General features: G+C 44.0%; 1 protein-coding gene across 2 annotated transcripts in view; it reads right to left on the bottom strand.

Moving 5' to 3' along the window:
• The window catches only part of Ap3b1 (adaptor related protein complex 3 subunit beta 1), a 204,072-nt gene extending 196,456 nt beyond the window's left edge, over window positions 1–7,616 (bottom strand). For both annotated transcript variants that reach the window (XM_029543901.1, XM_021208271.2), the window contains exon 1: window positions 7,327–7,616. In XM_029543901.1, coding sequence (XP_029399761.1) covers window positions 7,327–7,454 — 128 coding nt within the window. In that variant the 5' untranslated portion in view covers window positions 7,455–7,616. The remainder of the gene's footprint in view (window positions 1–7,326) is intronic.
• Window positions 7,617–14,705: the final 7,089 nt, after the last annotated feature.

The following is a 14,705-nucleotide window of genomic DNA, read 5'->3' as shown; positions in this document are numbered from 1 at the left end:
CTCTCTCTCTCTCTCTCTCTCTCTCTCTCTCTCTCTCTCTCGCTCTCTCGCGCTCTCTCTCTCTCCAAACCTTCACTTCTGAACAGCACTGCCTTCTGAGACAGTAAGTCCTAACGCAGTCTGAATCCCAAAGTAAAAGGACCCAGACATACGCATCAGGCAAAACTGTGAACCAAAAAATACTCCCCTGATACACTTCCCATAATTTATGTCACTTACTATTCCAATGCATAAGACATTTCTTTAAGTCAGCAGTTTTCAACCCGCGGGCTGTGTATCAGATATCCTGCATATCAGATATTTACATTGCAATTCAAACAGCAGGCAAATTATAGGTGTGAATAGCAATGAAATAACTTTATGGTGGGGGTCACCACAACATGAGGACTGTTACAAAAGGGTCAGTGTTAGGAAAGTTGAGAACCACTGCTCTTGGTAAATGTTCAACAAAATATCCACTGAGTTCCTAGAATCCCAAGGCCACAGAATCAGAAGCACTAGAGTAAAAATAAAGAAGGCCAAGCTCTTACAACTGAAACCATAAAGAAGCATTAAATAAAAAGCAAAAGCATGACACAGATTCTAATAAAACTAAACATCGGTGGAAATTAAAACAGTCGCATAAACACATTACAGCCTCATATTGTGACACAGTGACACGTTTCAAGCTATGTCAAAATAATGGTTTACTATTAGTGAAGTACTGACACCTAGAACTGGCTTATTTTGAAAAGTATACTTAAGGCCACCCTCTAAATAGACTGTCTTCATTAGGTGCATGTCTACTGCCTTCTTGAAAGACAACAAAAATGGTGGACATAAAGCTGGACTTGTGACAGCGTAATACAAACCAGGTATGTGTGATCTCCAGACTCAGCGGCAGTGAGAAGCACTGGGATCAAAGATGAGAGGGGGTGAGGGAGTGAGGGAACACTCAAGGCTGATACCCCAAAGCTGATAATGCGATGAAATGCACTTAATATAACTCCCACTTGTGGGAAACATGCAGCCCTCCCGTAGTCTCTAAAAATGCTCTGTGGATCTAAAGAATAAATCCACTCCAACAGCAGCAGAGGGTCAAACCCTCACCTTTCAGTGTAGTTCAGTCAGTAGGTGATAGATTGCTGAATTCCTGGTTGCTAACCTTTAATTATTACATGCAAGGGTGGGCCTCTGCGGCCTCCATTCCATTTACCCTCACTCTGAACTCTTTCCAGATTCTTCTATTCAGAAGCAAATGGGTTTTATGAGCACGCTGCCTCTAACACTCTGCCTTGGGTGGTTCCCCAAGCTTTCCAGTCTGCTGCTGAGAACCCTGGGGTCACCGCGCTCTCCCTGGACAGGGAATCTCTTCCTGCAGCTCTCCCGGCTACTTCACTCTGGGCCTAAATAACTCTCCCTCTTTCTCCCATGGGGCAAGTCTCCTCAGACCTTAGGCTACATCAGTGCTTCAGTGACTCTCACCAGTTTTCCTGGCTTTGATTCTAATTTAGAATCACTCTCTTCTGAGCACAGTGTCTCATGTTTGTCATCCCAGTACTAAAGAGGGTTGAGGAAAAAGGACTGCTAGTCTATCTACACACAGTGAGTCCCAGGCCAGCCTGAACAGTAGGAGGTCATACCGCTAAGCAGACAGACAGACTGACAGACAGACAGACAGACAGACAGGAAGAAGAGACAGGGAAAGGAAAGAAAGAAAGAGGAAGGAGAGAAAGAGAAGAGGAGAAGGGCAGATGAGAGCTTTCCTTTAAAAACGCTCTTACATAAGTCTCCCAGAACAGGCAAGTATTAACCACACCTTTCGAGAAACAAGGAAACTGAAATTTGAGGAAATCAGCCAAGCTGAGCAAGAGAACACTGCTATCATTGGAAAGCATTAACTTAAACCTTGTCGTCTTCTGCCTCCTGTAACTCTCTAATAGCTCAATCCTCTCTAGGGAAAGGAGACTGGGGAAGCCTGGGCTCTGGTATAACCAGCACATACATTTGCAATCGCTCTGAACTGAGAGGAGAAAAGAGGAGCTGGGTGACTACCAAACTAGTGAGATGGAAGGGGGCTGAATGAGAATGGCTCCCACAGGCCCACCTGTGCAATGCTTGCTCCCACTCAGTGACACTGCTTGGGAAGGACTGGTGGGTGTGTGCTTGTTAGAGAAGGTGTGGTCTTGCTGGAGGAACTGGGCTTTGAGGTTTCAAAAGCCAACACCAGGACCAGTCTTGCTCCTTCTGCCTGCTGCCTGCAGATCAGGATGGAAGGGTCTCACCTACTGCTCCAGTGCCAACCTGTCTATACCATGGCAATCACGGACTGACGTTCTGAAACTGCAAGCGAACTCCCAGCTAAATGCTTTCTTTTACAGAGGTTGCCTTGGTCATGGTGTCATCTCCTTGCAGCAACAGAACAGTAACTAAGACACATCCCATAGAACTTAGAAATTCTCAATAAACTACTTCAGAGCTGTGAGAAAGAAGTGAGGAGCCAAAGGCTCTAAACAAAGAAATATGGAAGCAGAATTGCTAACTTACCCTGGTCTGATCAGTTCGTAAGGTACACACATGCTGAAATGCCACAATGAGCATCATAAATACATACAATTACTGCATGTTAATAAAATGCTTTAAATGATGGCTTACATTTTTTTTTTTTATTGAGATACATAAAAAGACACTTAGAAACTCAAAAGAAAAATCAGAAAATTGACTGGTCTTTGCTTCATCTAGAAACTACTTTGCAATTAAATGGTAAACCAGAGAGAAAATGAAATTATTTCTTTACAAATACACCCAAATAGACTAAGATGAGGAAGGGTCTTTTTCTTTTTCTTTTTTTTTTTTTTTTTTTTTTTAAGAAAAATAACTTCAGTTAAGAGCACTGACTGCTCTTCCAAAGGTCCTGAATTCAAATCCCAGCAACCACATGATGGCTCAAAACCATCTGTAATGAGATCTGATGCCCTCTTCTGGTGTGTCTGAAGACAACTACAATGTACTTACATATAATAACAAATCTTAAAAAAAAAAAGAAAAAGAACTTAAATGATAACTAAAAGTGATGAAAGTATAGACTATTCCAAAATAAAACAGGGGGTTGGGGGAGGGGATAAATTAGTTCTTTACATTTAAAAGTGAAGAAACGAAAAACATTAAGGCCAATAAACTAAGACATTGGTATGATTAACAAAACAGACATGGTGAGGATATGCTTTCATAGACAATGTAAGTCTCTCCAATTCTGGTTTTGTTTGAAGGATGAGAAGGGTTACAAAACTACAAATAACTTCTGAAAACAAAATTTCATAACTGACTGGGAAGAGATTAGACAATCCTTGGAACAGTCAGTGAAGTACTAAACAACAGAGCCCAAAACACACACAGTGAGAGCACACTGCAGAGGACACAGAGAACAGGGGCACCCCACTCACAGGAGTCCCAAGAAACAGGACAAGAGAGCACATGGCAGGGGACACAGGGAGCAGGGGCAGGGCACCCCACTCACAGTAAGGCGGGTTCAGACCTGGATCTTAGACTAGGGATGGCTGGCCCAATCAGTGAGGAGCTCCTGAGTGTTTCCCAGCTCCCAAATCAGGTGGCTCACAACCGTGTGTGACTCTTGCCTCCTTGATCACCTACACTTACCTGCACACACACACACACAGAGACACACATTCACACTCACAGACACACAAAAATAAAAAAATAAAAAAACTTCATGACTGGCTGCTGAAGTCTTTCATGAAAAAGCTAGCTAAATGGTCTTGAGGTATCTTCGCACAGACCCAGACTTGGGGAGGGGCTAAAAATAGTAATTATATATCGTCAAGATACCAGAAAAGCCCTTTACTGGGAAAACTAGAAAGACTGGGTATCCTGTGTCTCTAGCCACAACAGAAGACACATTACCTACACCAGTGCTCTAATCAGGACCTTATAACCCAAACCTGAAGATGACGAGAGACGCCAGCAAATGCCCGGTGATTAGCACACTATAAAATAATCAGCATTTATATATGTCAGGGGTCAAGGGGTCACGGGAGACAAAGGCTAAGAACTCACTAACAGAGAGTTAAGGAATAAATAAGAACACTGCATGGCTATTGTATGACACTAGACTAGATCCCTAGTAACAAAAGGCGTCAGGAAAGAAAAGATAAGAAGAGAAGTCACTACTGGGACAAAGGGCAAACCTGGACTGCATACCACCCTGCACCAATAGTAAACTCCTTTTGTTTTCTTTTCTTTTTTTTTTTTTGTTTGTTTGTTTTATTTTGTTTTGTTTTTCAAGACAGGGTTTCTCCCTGTAGCCCTGGCTGTCCTGGAACTCACTTTGTAGACCAGGCTGGCCTCAAACTCAGAAATCCGCCTGCCTCTGCCTCCCAAGTGCTGGGATTAAAGGTGAGCACTGCCACGCCTGGCCCAGTAGTTAACTCCTTGATCATATCTGTAGCCACAATTACTTAAGAGACTGTTTTTATTACCAAAAACATATACTAAGGTTTTAAGGGTAAAGGACACAAGTTAAACATACTCTTCATGGTTCAGAAGACAACTTTTCATGTGAAATGTGTGTGCATGTGTGTGTGTGTGTGTGTGTGTGTGTGTGTGTGTGTGTGTGAATGTGAAAGGAGAGGGGTAGAGAGGAAGGTAGAGAGAAGAGGGAAGGGGAGGGGAGGGGCAGATGAGCACAGCACCCGGTTTTGACTGGTGACTCTGGACTGCAGAGACAGCTCAGTGGTCAAGTGCCCAGACTGATCTCCCAGAAGAGATTTCCAGTTTCATTTCCAGCACCATATTAGGCAGCTTACAACTGCCTGTTAACCCCAGTTCCAGAGAAAGCTAATGCCTTCTTCTGGCCTCCGTGGATACGGTACAAACCCACACACCAACACAAGTAAGTAAGAAGGAAAAAACGAAAATAATAATTGGTGATTCTACATAAAGAGTGGTTCTCCTTACAGAGGCTGGGGCAAAAAACTGAAATGATCTTAAAGTAAACACAAAAGGAAAAGAAGCTCTTTCAAAGTAACTCACTAGAAAGCAGAGCAAAGGAACCCGGGTGTGATAGGTCACCCTGTAAATCTAAGCGTGCAAGAGCCTAAGGCAGCAGGATTACAAGTTTGAGGCCAGCCTGGGCTACATAGTATGAGCCTATCTCAAAAGACAAGTGTTTTTAATGGGAGCTCAAGAGAGATTAAGTGGCCACTTCCAGAATAGGAGTCTGTTGCTTTCTACACAATTACCTCCATCAGGCTGCAGCTCAGTAGCCAAAGTGCTTCAAGTCCTGAAAGCTTCAAGGTCATATAGTTGCTATGGTCACTATTCCCAAGTTTTTTGTTTTTTTGTTTTTTTGTTTTTGTTTTGTTTTTTTTGATTTTTCGAGACAGGGTTTCTCTGTGTAGCCCTGACTGTCCTGGAGCTCACTTTGTAGACCAGGCTGACCTCAAACTCAGAAATCCGCCTGCCTCTGCCTCCCGAGTGCTAGGATTAAAGGGGTGCGCCACCACGCCCGGCTCCCAATTTTTAAACGCATCAATTTCAAGTAGTTAATAGCATATACAAACAAACACATTAAAGAAAGAACAGAGATGATAATGTCTAGGTTCAAATTCTGACAGCTTTATGACCTTGGGCAAATTAACCAATTTCCTCCCCATAATGTGGAATCAGAGAAGCACCAGTAACAGCCCACTAAGAACCGAGGACTTGGGGATGGAGCTCAGAGGCAGAGCACTTGCCTAAGTGAAGCCCCAGCAATGCAGAAACACACTGCAGATGATAATTATGAATAGCCATGCACAAGCATTCAATGTTCGCTCCTTGTAATTCAACTCTAACTTCAACTGCACTAGAAATCCATGCATTCTTCCCAAATCAGACCCAAGCTTCACATGGTCTAAAAGAAAAGGAAAAAACACCTCAGATGCTTACACGTCAGAAAAGCAGACTAAGTGTGCACGAGTCACGTGCAAATTCAACAACTGAGAACTTCTACTGAGGAAAATGTGGAGTTAGCAAAAACTCCCTGCGGGATCAGTGAGTCACACGAATGCACACAAAGACAGAAGACATCTATTATGTTTTAAACTTTCATATCCTGGAAATAATGAACACAAAGATAATTAATATGCTCTATACAAGATGTTAATCAATAGAGTCAAATTTTAATCTCAATTTCAGCTACTAGCACCTGGGACGCAGAGGCGGGAGAATGGCAAGTTCCAGTTTGAGGCCTGCCTGAGCTACAGAACAAGAGTGTCTCTAACCACCTTCCCCACCAATTATTATTTTAGTTATACCTCTTAACAGCCATAAAACTATCAGCCAAGTTTCCTTACCTTAAGTGGGTACAATCTAGTGATAGTCTGTTTTACTATACTGAGTAACAATGAGATCAAAAATTTAAAAAAAAAAAAAAAAATGTGTAATGGCATGGTGGTGTGTGCATTGGGGTAGCAGAGGCAGGAGGATTTCTCTGATTTCCAGGCCAGCCAGCTCTACCTAGTGAGTTCCAGGCCAGCCAAGGTTACACAGTGAGACCCAGTCAGAAAGAAAGGGGTGGGGAACTACAACTAAGCAACGTTGTCATAATTCCGTACATTTATACACAGCCCACCACCACCCCAAATGTAAAAACCAAACTAAAACAGAACCCGCTCAGGAGTTTTTCAATTCTTGGCGGTATTTGACCCGAACCATAAGTAACTTTTTACAAAAAAAAAAAAATCAGTGTACATGTTTGGTGCTTATTTTTAAAATTCATACTATTTGTAAAGAACTAGAACTGGGTTTGGTTCACAACAACACTCTATTTAAATATTATCTCAGTGCTTCAGAGGGGGGTGGGGGAGTACCCTGGTGCAAAGATCATCACGTGAAAAACGCCAAAGGTGGTAGAAAAAAATAAGTTTGTCATTTATACAGAACCCCAAACCACCGTTTAGTCCCTACATTATAGGGTCCAAATAAGCAGCAGGCCCACTCCCCACTCCCTTCCCCAAATACTCTCGTCGCCTTTAAATAAATGACTTTCTCGAGGTTCAAAATTCAAACTCCTGTGCGCAGCCCGGATCAACTCAGTCAACGGTTTGGGAAGTGGAACCTCGGCTCACCAACTGTTCCCCCCGACACACACACCAAAGTTTGAAGACTACAGGCGCCGCCTTGGGCGTCCCCAGATGTCCCCAACAAGCCCTGCACCCGGCGGGACCGCCCCCACCCACCCACCCACCGCAGCGGGGGCGACAGGGAGGTTCCTCAGGAACCGAGAGCACCCCCGGCGGCCGCCCGGCGTCCCCGCAGCGCTCCCGCACCCCGAGCCCGGGTCCTCACTTCTTCCAATCGCTGCTGAAGAGGCCGAAGGCGCCCGAGGAAGAGATGGTCGAGGTGGCCTCCTGCCCGAGCTCCGCCGCCTCCCCTCCTCCCGACTGCTCGTTGTAGGCGAAACTGTTGCTAGACATCGCGGCGGTGCGGGCCTGCGGGCGGGTGCGGGAGGGAGCGGGAGGGGTCCTCTCCGAATGGCTGGCGTTCGGAGGACACCGAACCAAACTAGTTCTGGGGCGGAGGGGGCGCGCGCCGGCGCTTCCGGGCTCGTCACTGCTCCCGCTGACCGGGCGACCCACCTCCTGCGCGTGCGCACTGTGTCCGTGCGTCCGGGCGCCTGCCGCTCGCGGTGCCCGGGATTGTCGCGCTCCGGGTGTTAGGGGCGGCCGGGAAGCTGCACCCGGGACCCTTAACAGGAAGCTGGGGTTTGGCACCGGGTCTTCCGGAGGGTCGTGGGCACGTAAAGAACTTGAGGCTCTTGGATGCGTTTTGGTGGAGGAGATCTCAGATCCTCCAGGGGTCTTTGCGTCTTCACTTTTGCTGTCCACTGATCGCTCCCCGATGGCTCCTGAAACGCGGGGCACACGTCTTGGCTTCAGCGGTCACAAGCTCTCGGCTCTCGAGGCTGGCTTCCGCCCCTCTCCCAGCCAGCGTGGCCTGACGTTCTGGACTTGAAAGCTCCTCCTCCCGAGGAGGCTTTCAGGATCTGCGCGGAGGCGATCATCCGCGGGCAAGCTTTGGCTAAGTTTTCCTGGGGCCCCGAGGTTCTTACTTGAAGTTCGAAGCGTGCGTCCTTGCCCGCCGTCAGCTGCCCCGAGCTAAGCCTCGGCCAGAAGCTGGAGTGCGCTCGCCTCTGAGCGCCGCCTGCTTCCACTCTTGGGCAAGTGGCTTTCCAACATCCCCTAAGCAGCATGGTGGGGTGGTTTCTAGCTGCGGAGCTGTGACCCTCCCGTTCCAGACAGCTGTCCAAGAGGACCCTCACCAGCCAGTCTCTCTGATGACTACCTTTCCCTACACGTGCGGTCCGGAAAGGACTGAATACCTACAGCCCGGCAGCCAAGGGTAGCTCCAGGAAAACACCAAGGTCTCACCAAGGTTTCTCGACTTGACTGAACATGCTCCTCCCTCGTGCTAGAAGGGAGAGGAGCCTCCAAGCTGATCAAACGTTGGCGGTTAATTAACTTTTCAATATACCTATCCAGACAGTGTTAGAGCATCTCAAATGTGTTTCTTCCCAGTGTCGATGATATTGATAAATTTGTAGAATCTCTCCTAAGACTAATTGATGGTGATGATATATAACAAGGTGTTATATGATGCTTAGCTTATACCCCAGACACTATTTTTTTTTCTTTTTTCTTTTTTCTTTTTTTTTTTTTTTTTTTGGTTTTTTTCGAGAGAGGGTTCCTCTCCCCAGACACTATTCTAAGTGGTGTGCATGGATACTATGGGAAGACACTAGGCTTTGCTTACTTTGTCAAGTAATGACAATGCTGTACACATCCTCAGTATAAAAATATACCTGAGTATATAATTTTTTTATTTTAGAATATAAACGCTTTTACTAGATATTCTAAATTGCTCTCCAATCATTTATGTATGAGAGGGATTTCCTCACATTCTCATAATTTTGTCACAAATGTGATATAGATCTTTGTGTTATAATTAATTTTTACATTCATGTTGATAATGAATATGGTTATCTTTCATGTGAGTTTTTTTTTAAGATTTATTTATTTATTATATGTAAGTACACTGTAGCTGTCTTCAGACACTCCAGAAGAAGGCATCAGATCGCATTACAGATGGTTGTGAACCACCATGTGGTTGCTGGGATTTGAACTCAGGACCTTCAGAAGAGCAGTCAGTGCTCTTACCCGCTGAGCCATCTCTCCAGCCCCTTCATGTGAGTTTTTGTTTGGCACATGGTCATGTTAATCCAATTTATCTTTAATAGTTCATTTTCTTATGGAAAAGGTTTATTTTGTTCTTAGGGACAGGGTCTCACTCTGTAGTCCTGCCTGGCTTCGAACTTGCAATCCTCCTGCCTTAGCCTGCCAGTGCTGTGACTATAGCCACACACCACCACACCCCACTTGAAAAGGGCCTATTCTCAAGTTTCATTCTTTGAACAAGCTGCTTCATTTTCACTGGTTGTTTTCATACAGACTCATGTAAACAGTTGACCTATACTTTGGAAAGTTGTGGGGGAAGTCTTGGTTTATTTTGTGTACCTTGTCCTTGGATGGGGTGGGGTATGAAGGCTGTATGATTCTCAAGAAAAAGAAACACTATTGGGTAACTTTTTTTTTCCTCCTTCCTGGAATATTTTATATAAGATAAATAGCCTGTGTTCCTTGGAAAAACATAAACTTTTCTTTCTCTGTGTCTTAGTTTCTATTGCTGCAGTGAAACACCATGACCAAAGCAAGGTGGGGAGGAAAGGGCTGACTTATTTGGCTTATGCTTCCACATCACTGTCCATCAGGACAAGAACTCACACAGGAAGCAGGAGGCCGGAGCTGATACAAAGGCCATGGAGGGGTGCTGCTTACTGGCTGGGTCCCCATCTCTTGCTCTGCATGCTCTCTTATGGAACATAAGACCACCCGCCAAGCATGGCACCACCCACAGTGAGTTAGGCCTACATCAATCACTGCTTAAGAAAACGCCCCATACAGCAGCTGTCCTCAGCCTGTGGGTCACAGCCTGTGGGTCACAGCCTGTGGGTCACAAGCCCTGCAGGTGTTGCTTATCAGATATTTACAAATAGGATTCATAACAGTAGCAAAAGTCAGTCATGAAGTCGAAACAAAGTGATTTGATGGTCCGGGGTGTACTGGCTGGTATTGTGTGTCAACTTGACACAGGCTGGAGTTATCTCAGAGAAAGGAGCTTCAGTTGAGGAAGTGCCACCATGAGATCCAGCTGTGGGGCATTTTCTCAATTAGTAATCTAGGGGAGAGGCCCCTGGTGGGTGGTACCATCTCTGGGCTGGTAGTCTTGGGTTCTATAAGAAAGCAAGCTGAGCAAGCCAGGGGAAGCAAGCCAGTAAGTAACATCCCTCCAAGGCCTCTGCATCAGCTCCTGCTTCCTGACCTCCTTGAGTTCCGGTCCTGACTTCCTTGGTGATGAACAGCAGTATGGAAAGTGTAAGCTGAATAAACCTTTTCCTCCCCAACTGGCTTCTTGGTCATGATGTTTTGTCTAGGAACAGAAACCCTGACTAGACAGGGGGCTACCACATGAGCATGTCTTCAATTGAGGTTTCCTCTTCTTCAGTGACCCTAGCTTGTGTCAAGCTGACGTAAAACTAGCCAGCACACTGTGAAAACATTAAGAAGTCGACAAGGAGAGACTTAGACCTCCCTAATTATAAGATTGCCTATTCATTCAGAAGGAGTAAAATTGTAACGCCCTATACTGAAGGCTAATGTTCTATTCTCTCAAGAATTTAAAACTTTTGTATAGCCCTAAAGCTTTCTAATAGAAAAAAATTGTAAATGCTAACTGTCCAGAAGAAACATCTATGAAAGAACCAAAGAAATCAGATCTATTACCAAACCAAAGCCAGATTTTTTTTTCCTACCATCATGTAAAATATCTCTATATAGATTATTATCAAATGCATTTTTCAAAAATACAAGGTCATTTTCCTATAATTTTTCTGCATGTAGTATTCTGATTACAGTTTCTTTTCATCTATACCATCATCCTAATATATGATAAATTTGGTGCTGGGCTTGGTGGCCCACACCTTTAATCTCAGCACCTGGGAGGCAGAGACAGGTGGGTCTCTGTGAGTTCAAGGCCAGCATAGTATATAATAGTACATGTAAGAACAGCTAGAACTACATAGTGAGACCCTTTATCAAAAAAAGAAAGAGCCAGGCATGGTGGCACACGCCTTTAATCCCAGCACTCGGGAGGCAGAGGCAGGCGGATTTCTGAGTTCGAGGCCAGCCTGGTCTACAAAGTGAGTTCCAGGACAGCCAGGGCTATACAGAGAAACCCTGTCTCGAAAAACCAAAGAGAGAGAGAGAGAGAGAGAGAGAGAGAGAGAGAGAGAGAGAGAGAGAGAGAGAGAGAAGTTTGGTGTAGGTAGTGTTGAACTTGTTTTCCAAGTATAAAACAACAAGCTGTGTGTGTGTGTTTCTCCAATGCAAATTAAAACTAATATCATTTTACATCTATTTTAAGATTTATTTATCTTTATGAGCTCTCATGCTCCACCTGCATGTATGTATGTTTTATCATGTCAGATTATCCTGGAACTGGAGCTACAGACAGTTTTGAGCTGCCATATAGGTGCTGGGAACCGAACCAGGGTCCTCTGGAAAAGCAGCTCGTGCTCCTAACCGCAGAGCCATCTCTCCAGCCCTACACCTTATTTGCTTTCCTCTTTGTATTCTGTTGGATCTCTTTATCCACTCCCTTTGTTTCTCATATGCCACACACTGTTGTTACCTTGCTTTAAATATCTATATAGTACTTTATTTTGTTAATGAAAAAAATGATTATTTTCTTGACCAAACTTTGGTCAACCTTCTGACTTCTGCTGGACCTATGTCTCACCTCTTGTAAAGTTATTTTTAGCAAGAATATTCTACCCTCCATATCTAATCAAAATTGGTCAACCCTGCCCTTGGTGTGTTGGTCACCTGCTGTCATCAGCAGTGCCACCACAGACTGGACTCAATCAGTCCTTCCACCCGTGGGGAACCAGGATACTGATACAGGTAAGCAAGGAGTTGGCGGAAGACAAAAGGGACATGGACACCAGAAAGAGTGCTGCATCTCAATGTAATTTGTCAAAGTGAGCATCACTTATATATTACAGAAGAAAAAAAAAAGAAGTTAGATGACACTTCAGCCAAGGTACACTGAAGTTATCTGACACAAAACAGGACTAACAGGAACCAGGCATACAAAAGACTAACAGGAACCAGGCAATGTTTACAATTGAGATAAGATCAGCTCTATCTAGAGTCAGCTATTGACAGGGACCAGGTAAGGATTTCAAACCCTAGTCACAATTTATGCTATTCCTCTGAGCCTTGTGAAAGCTTGCACCAGGGGGTTCTGCTCTTGCTGACCTTTTCATAAATAATGCAATACTGTAGTTCTTCCTTAAACCACAACCCTCCTTCTTCCTAGGCCACTGTAAATTCTTGCATTTGGGAATAACTTGGCTGCTCTTTTAAGTGTCTGTATGGAATCTCCATTTGTCAAAAGAGCTCACCAACTTTCTTCTAATATGCAGTGTAGTCTGCCATACCTGAACTTAATGAGGATTCTAAGTATACTTTGCAAATCTTGCCCTGAGATTTCTAACTCCTATCCAGTAAAATACTGCAAGAGAGCATGCAAGACCCTCCACACTATCACAGGGACAAATTTGGGGCATTTGTGCTACAGGATGGGAAGGTTCCAGGAGGCTAAGTTTCTGTGAAACATTTTTGCCTCGGGACTGTGTCCAAGCTTTTGGGCCTGACACGGAGTCTTCACTGGAGTGGGTATGGCACAGCAGGAACTCTGTTGTCCAGGTAGACTTCTATTCCTAGACCTGATACCGCCTTCTCCAAACACTGCTGTGAATCACCACCAATTATCCTCAGGATATTCAAAATGAATCCCTGAGTTGGATCTCTCCTTCCCATTGTAATAATTCTGTTCCACTTTAAATTCTGTCTAGACCCAGTTTTCTTTGTTAATAGATGAGGCTTTTTTTTAAATCTAATCAGCAACCGACTAAGGTACACATGTAATCTTCCAAATTTTAGAATATTGTAACTATGTTTTCAGTGCATGCATCTGCCTCCTGGTATCAATTTCCATAATTATAGTCTGAGAACACCAATAACTAGATCAAATTACATACACACTTAAAATTTTGCTAGAGGCCAGGCATGCCTGTAGTCCCAGCTGCTGTGAGGCTGACATGAGAGAATCTCATGAGCCCAGAAGTTTGGAACCAGCCTGGGCAATATAGCTAGAGTAGTTTTTAAAAAAATGTTATTTAACAGTTATTACCAAATGTCTAGCTGAAAGCAGAGGACAACATGTATGCCAATATTGCTCTGACTTAACATACCCTTTCCAATAATGCATATTACTGACCAAGCCAGCTCGGTCAGTCAGCAGGTTCTCCAGCACAGGAGTGAGGATTAAAAGGAAAAAAAAGACAATTAGACAACATTGTAGCATGACCTCAGCCAGTTCTGAGGCTGAGGCAGGCTTATTTTTTCCCAATCTGCTTTTATACAATTTTAATTACATGCAAGTAATGAGGTCAGTTCTAGGTTGAGGAACATGCAAGACAATAAACACAAATAGTCAAGGGACAAGCAAGGCACTAAACGAAGTCCCATGATCACACCCGTGATCACTGTTTCTAAGGGCTTATCAGGATGAACAAGATATCTGAGCCTACTTCCCTATTCTAGCCTAAAATTAGATGCCTGCCTGAAGCCCTCTTCCTTGTCTTGGCCCAATGTCAGATTCCTGCCAAGTGGCCCCAAAAGCTCTCCACCTGTTACAAAACTTAAGTGTACTTACCTGTTTGGAAAAAATAATCAAATCTTCAGTATTGTTTAATATGTGCTCAGTATTAAAACATTGGTGTTATTTATCGCTTGCTTTCTGGGGAAGGAATAAAAGACTGTCCAAGCAGGGAAATTTTGAGACTAAATGGTAACACTTCTGATTTTACACAGTAAACCAGTTTCTCAGGGAAACAGAGCTAAATGGTGACCATAAATATGACAGATTAAGAGCAACACAATTATGCAATGGTATGAATTTATCTTTAATTAATTATGCAAACCTGAAAAATGCTTATATTAAGTGGATTATTCATCTCGTTCATTTGCAAGCAAACTATACGGAGAAAGCTTGTGTACTGGCTGGTTTCGTGTCAACTTGACACAAGCTAGAGTTATCACAGAGAAAGGAGCTTCAGTTGAGGAAATGCCCCCATGAGATCCAGCTGTGAGGCATTTTCTCAATTAGTGAATAAGGGGGAGAGGCCCTTTGTGGGTGGTGCCATTCCTGAGCTGGTAGTCTTGGGTTCTATAAGAGAGCAGGCTGAGCAAGCCAGTGGAAGGCAACCCAGTAAGGAGCATCCCTCTATGGCCTCTGTATCAGCTCCTGCTTCCTGGCCTGCTTGAGTTCCAGCCCTGACTTCCTTTGGTGATGAACAGCAACGTGAAGTGTAAGCTGAATAAATCCTTTCCTCCCCATCTTGCTTCTTGGTCATGATCTTTGTGCAGGAATAGAAATCCTGACTAAGACAGCATGCAAACTTTATTTTGCATAAGTTATAAACTTGAAAAAGTAGAAATCTGAATAAACTATTAAAAAAAAAAACTTAGAAAATTTGTTAAAAA

This window comes from Mus pahari, chromosome 11, assembly GCF_900095145.1.
Source record: "Mus pahari chromosome 11, PAHARI_EIJ_v1.1, whole genome shotgun sequence".
NCBI classification, from domain to species: domain Eukaryota; kingdom Metazoa; phylum Chordata; class Mammalia; order Rodentia; family Muridae; genus Mus; species Mus pahari.
The sequence above is the reverse complement of the archived record's forward strand: the minus strand, read 5'-3'. Positions and strand labels throughout refer to the sequence as shown.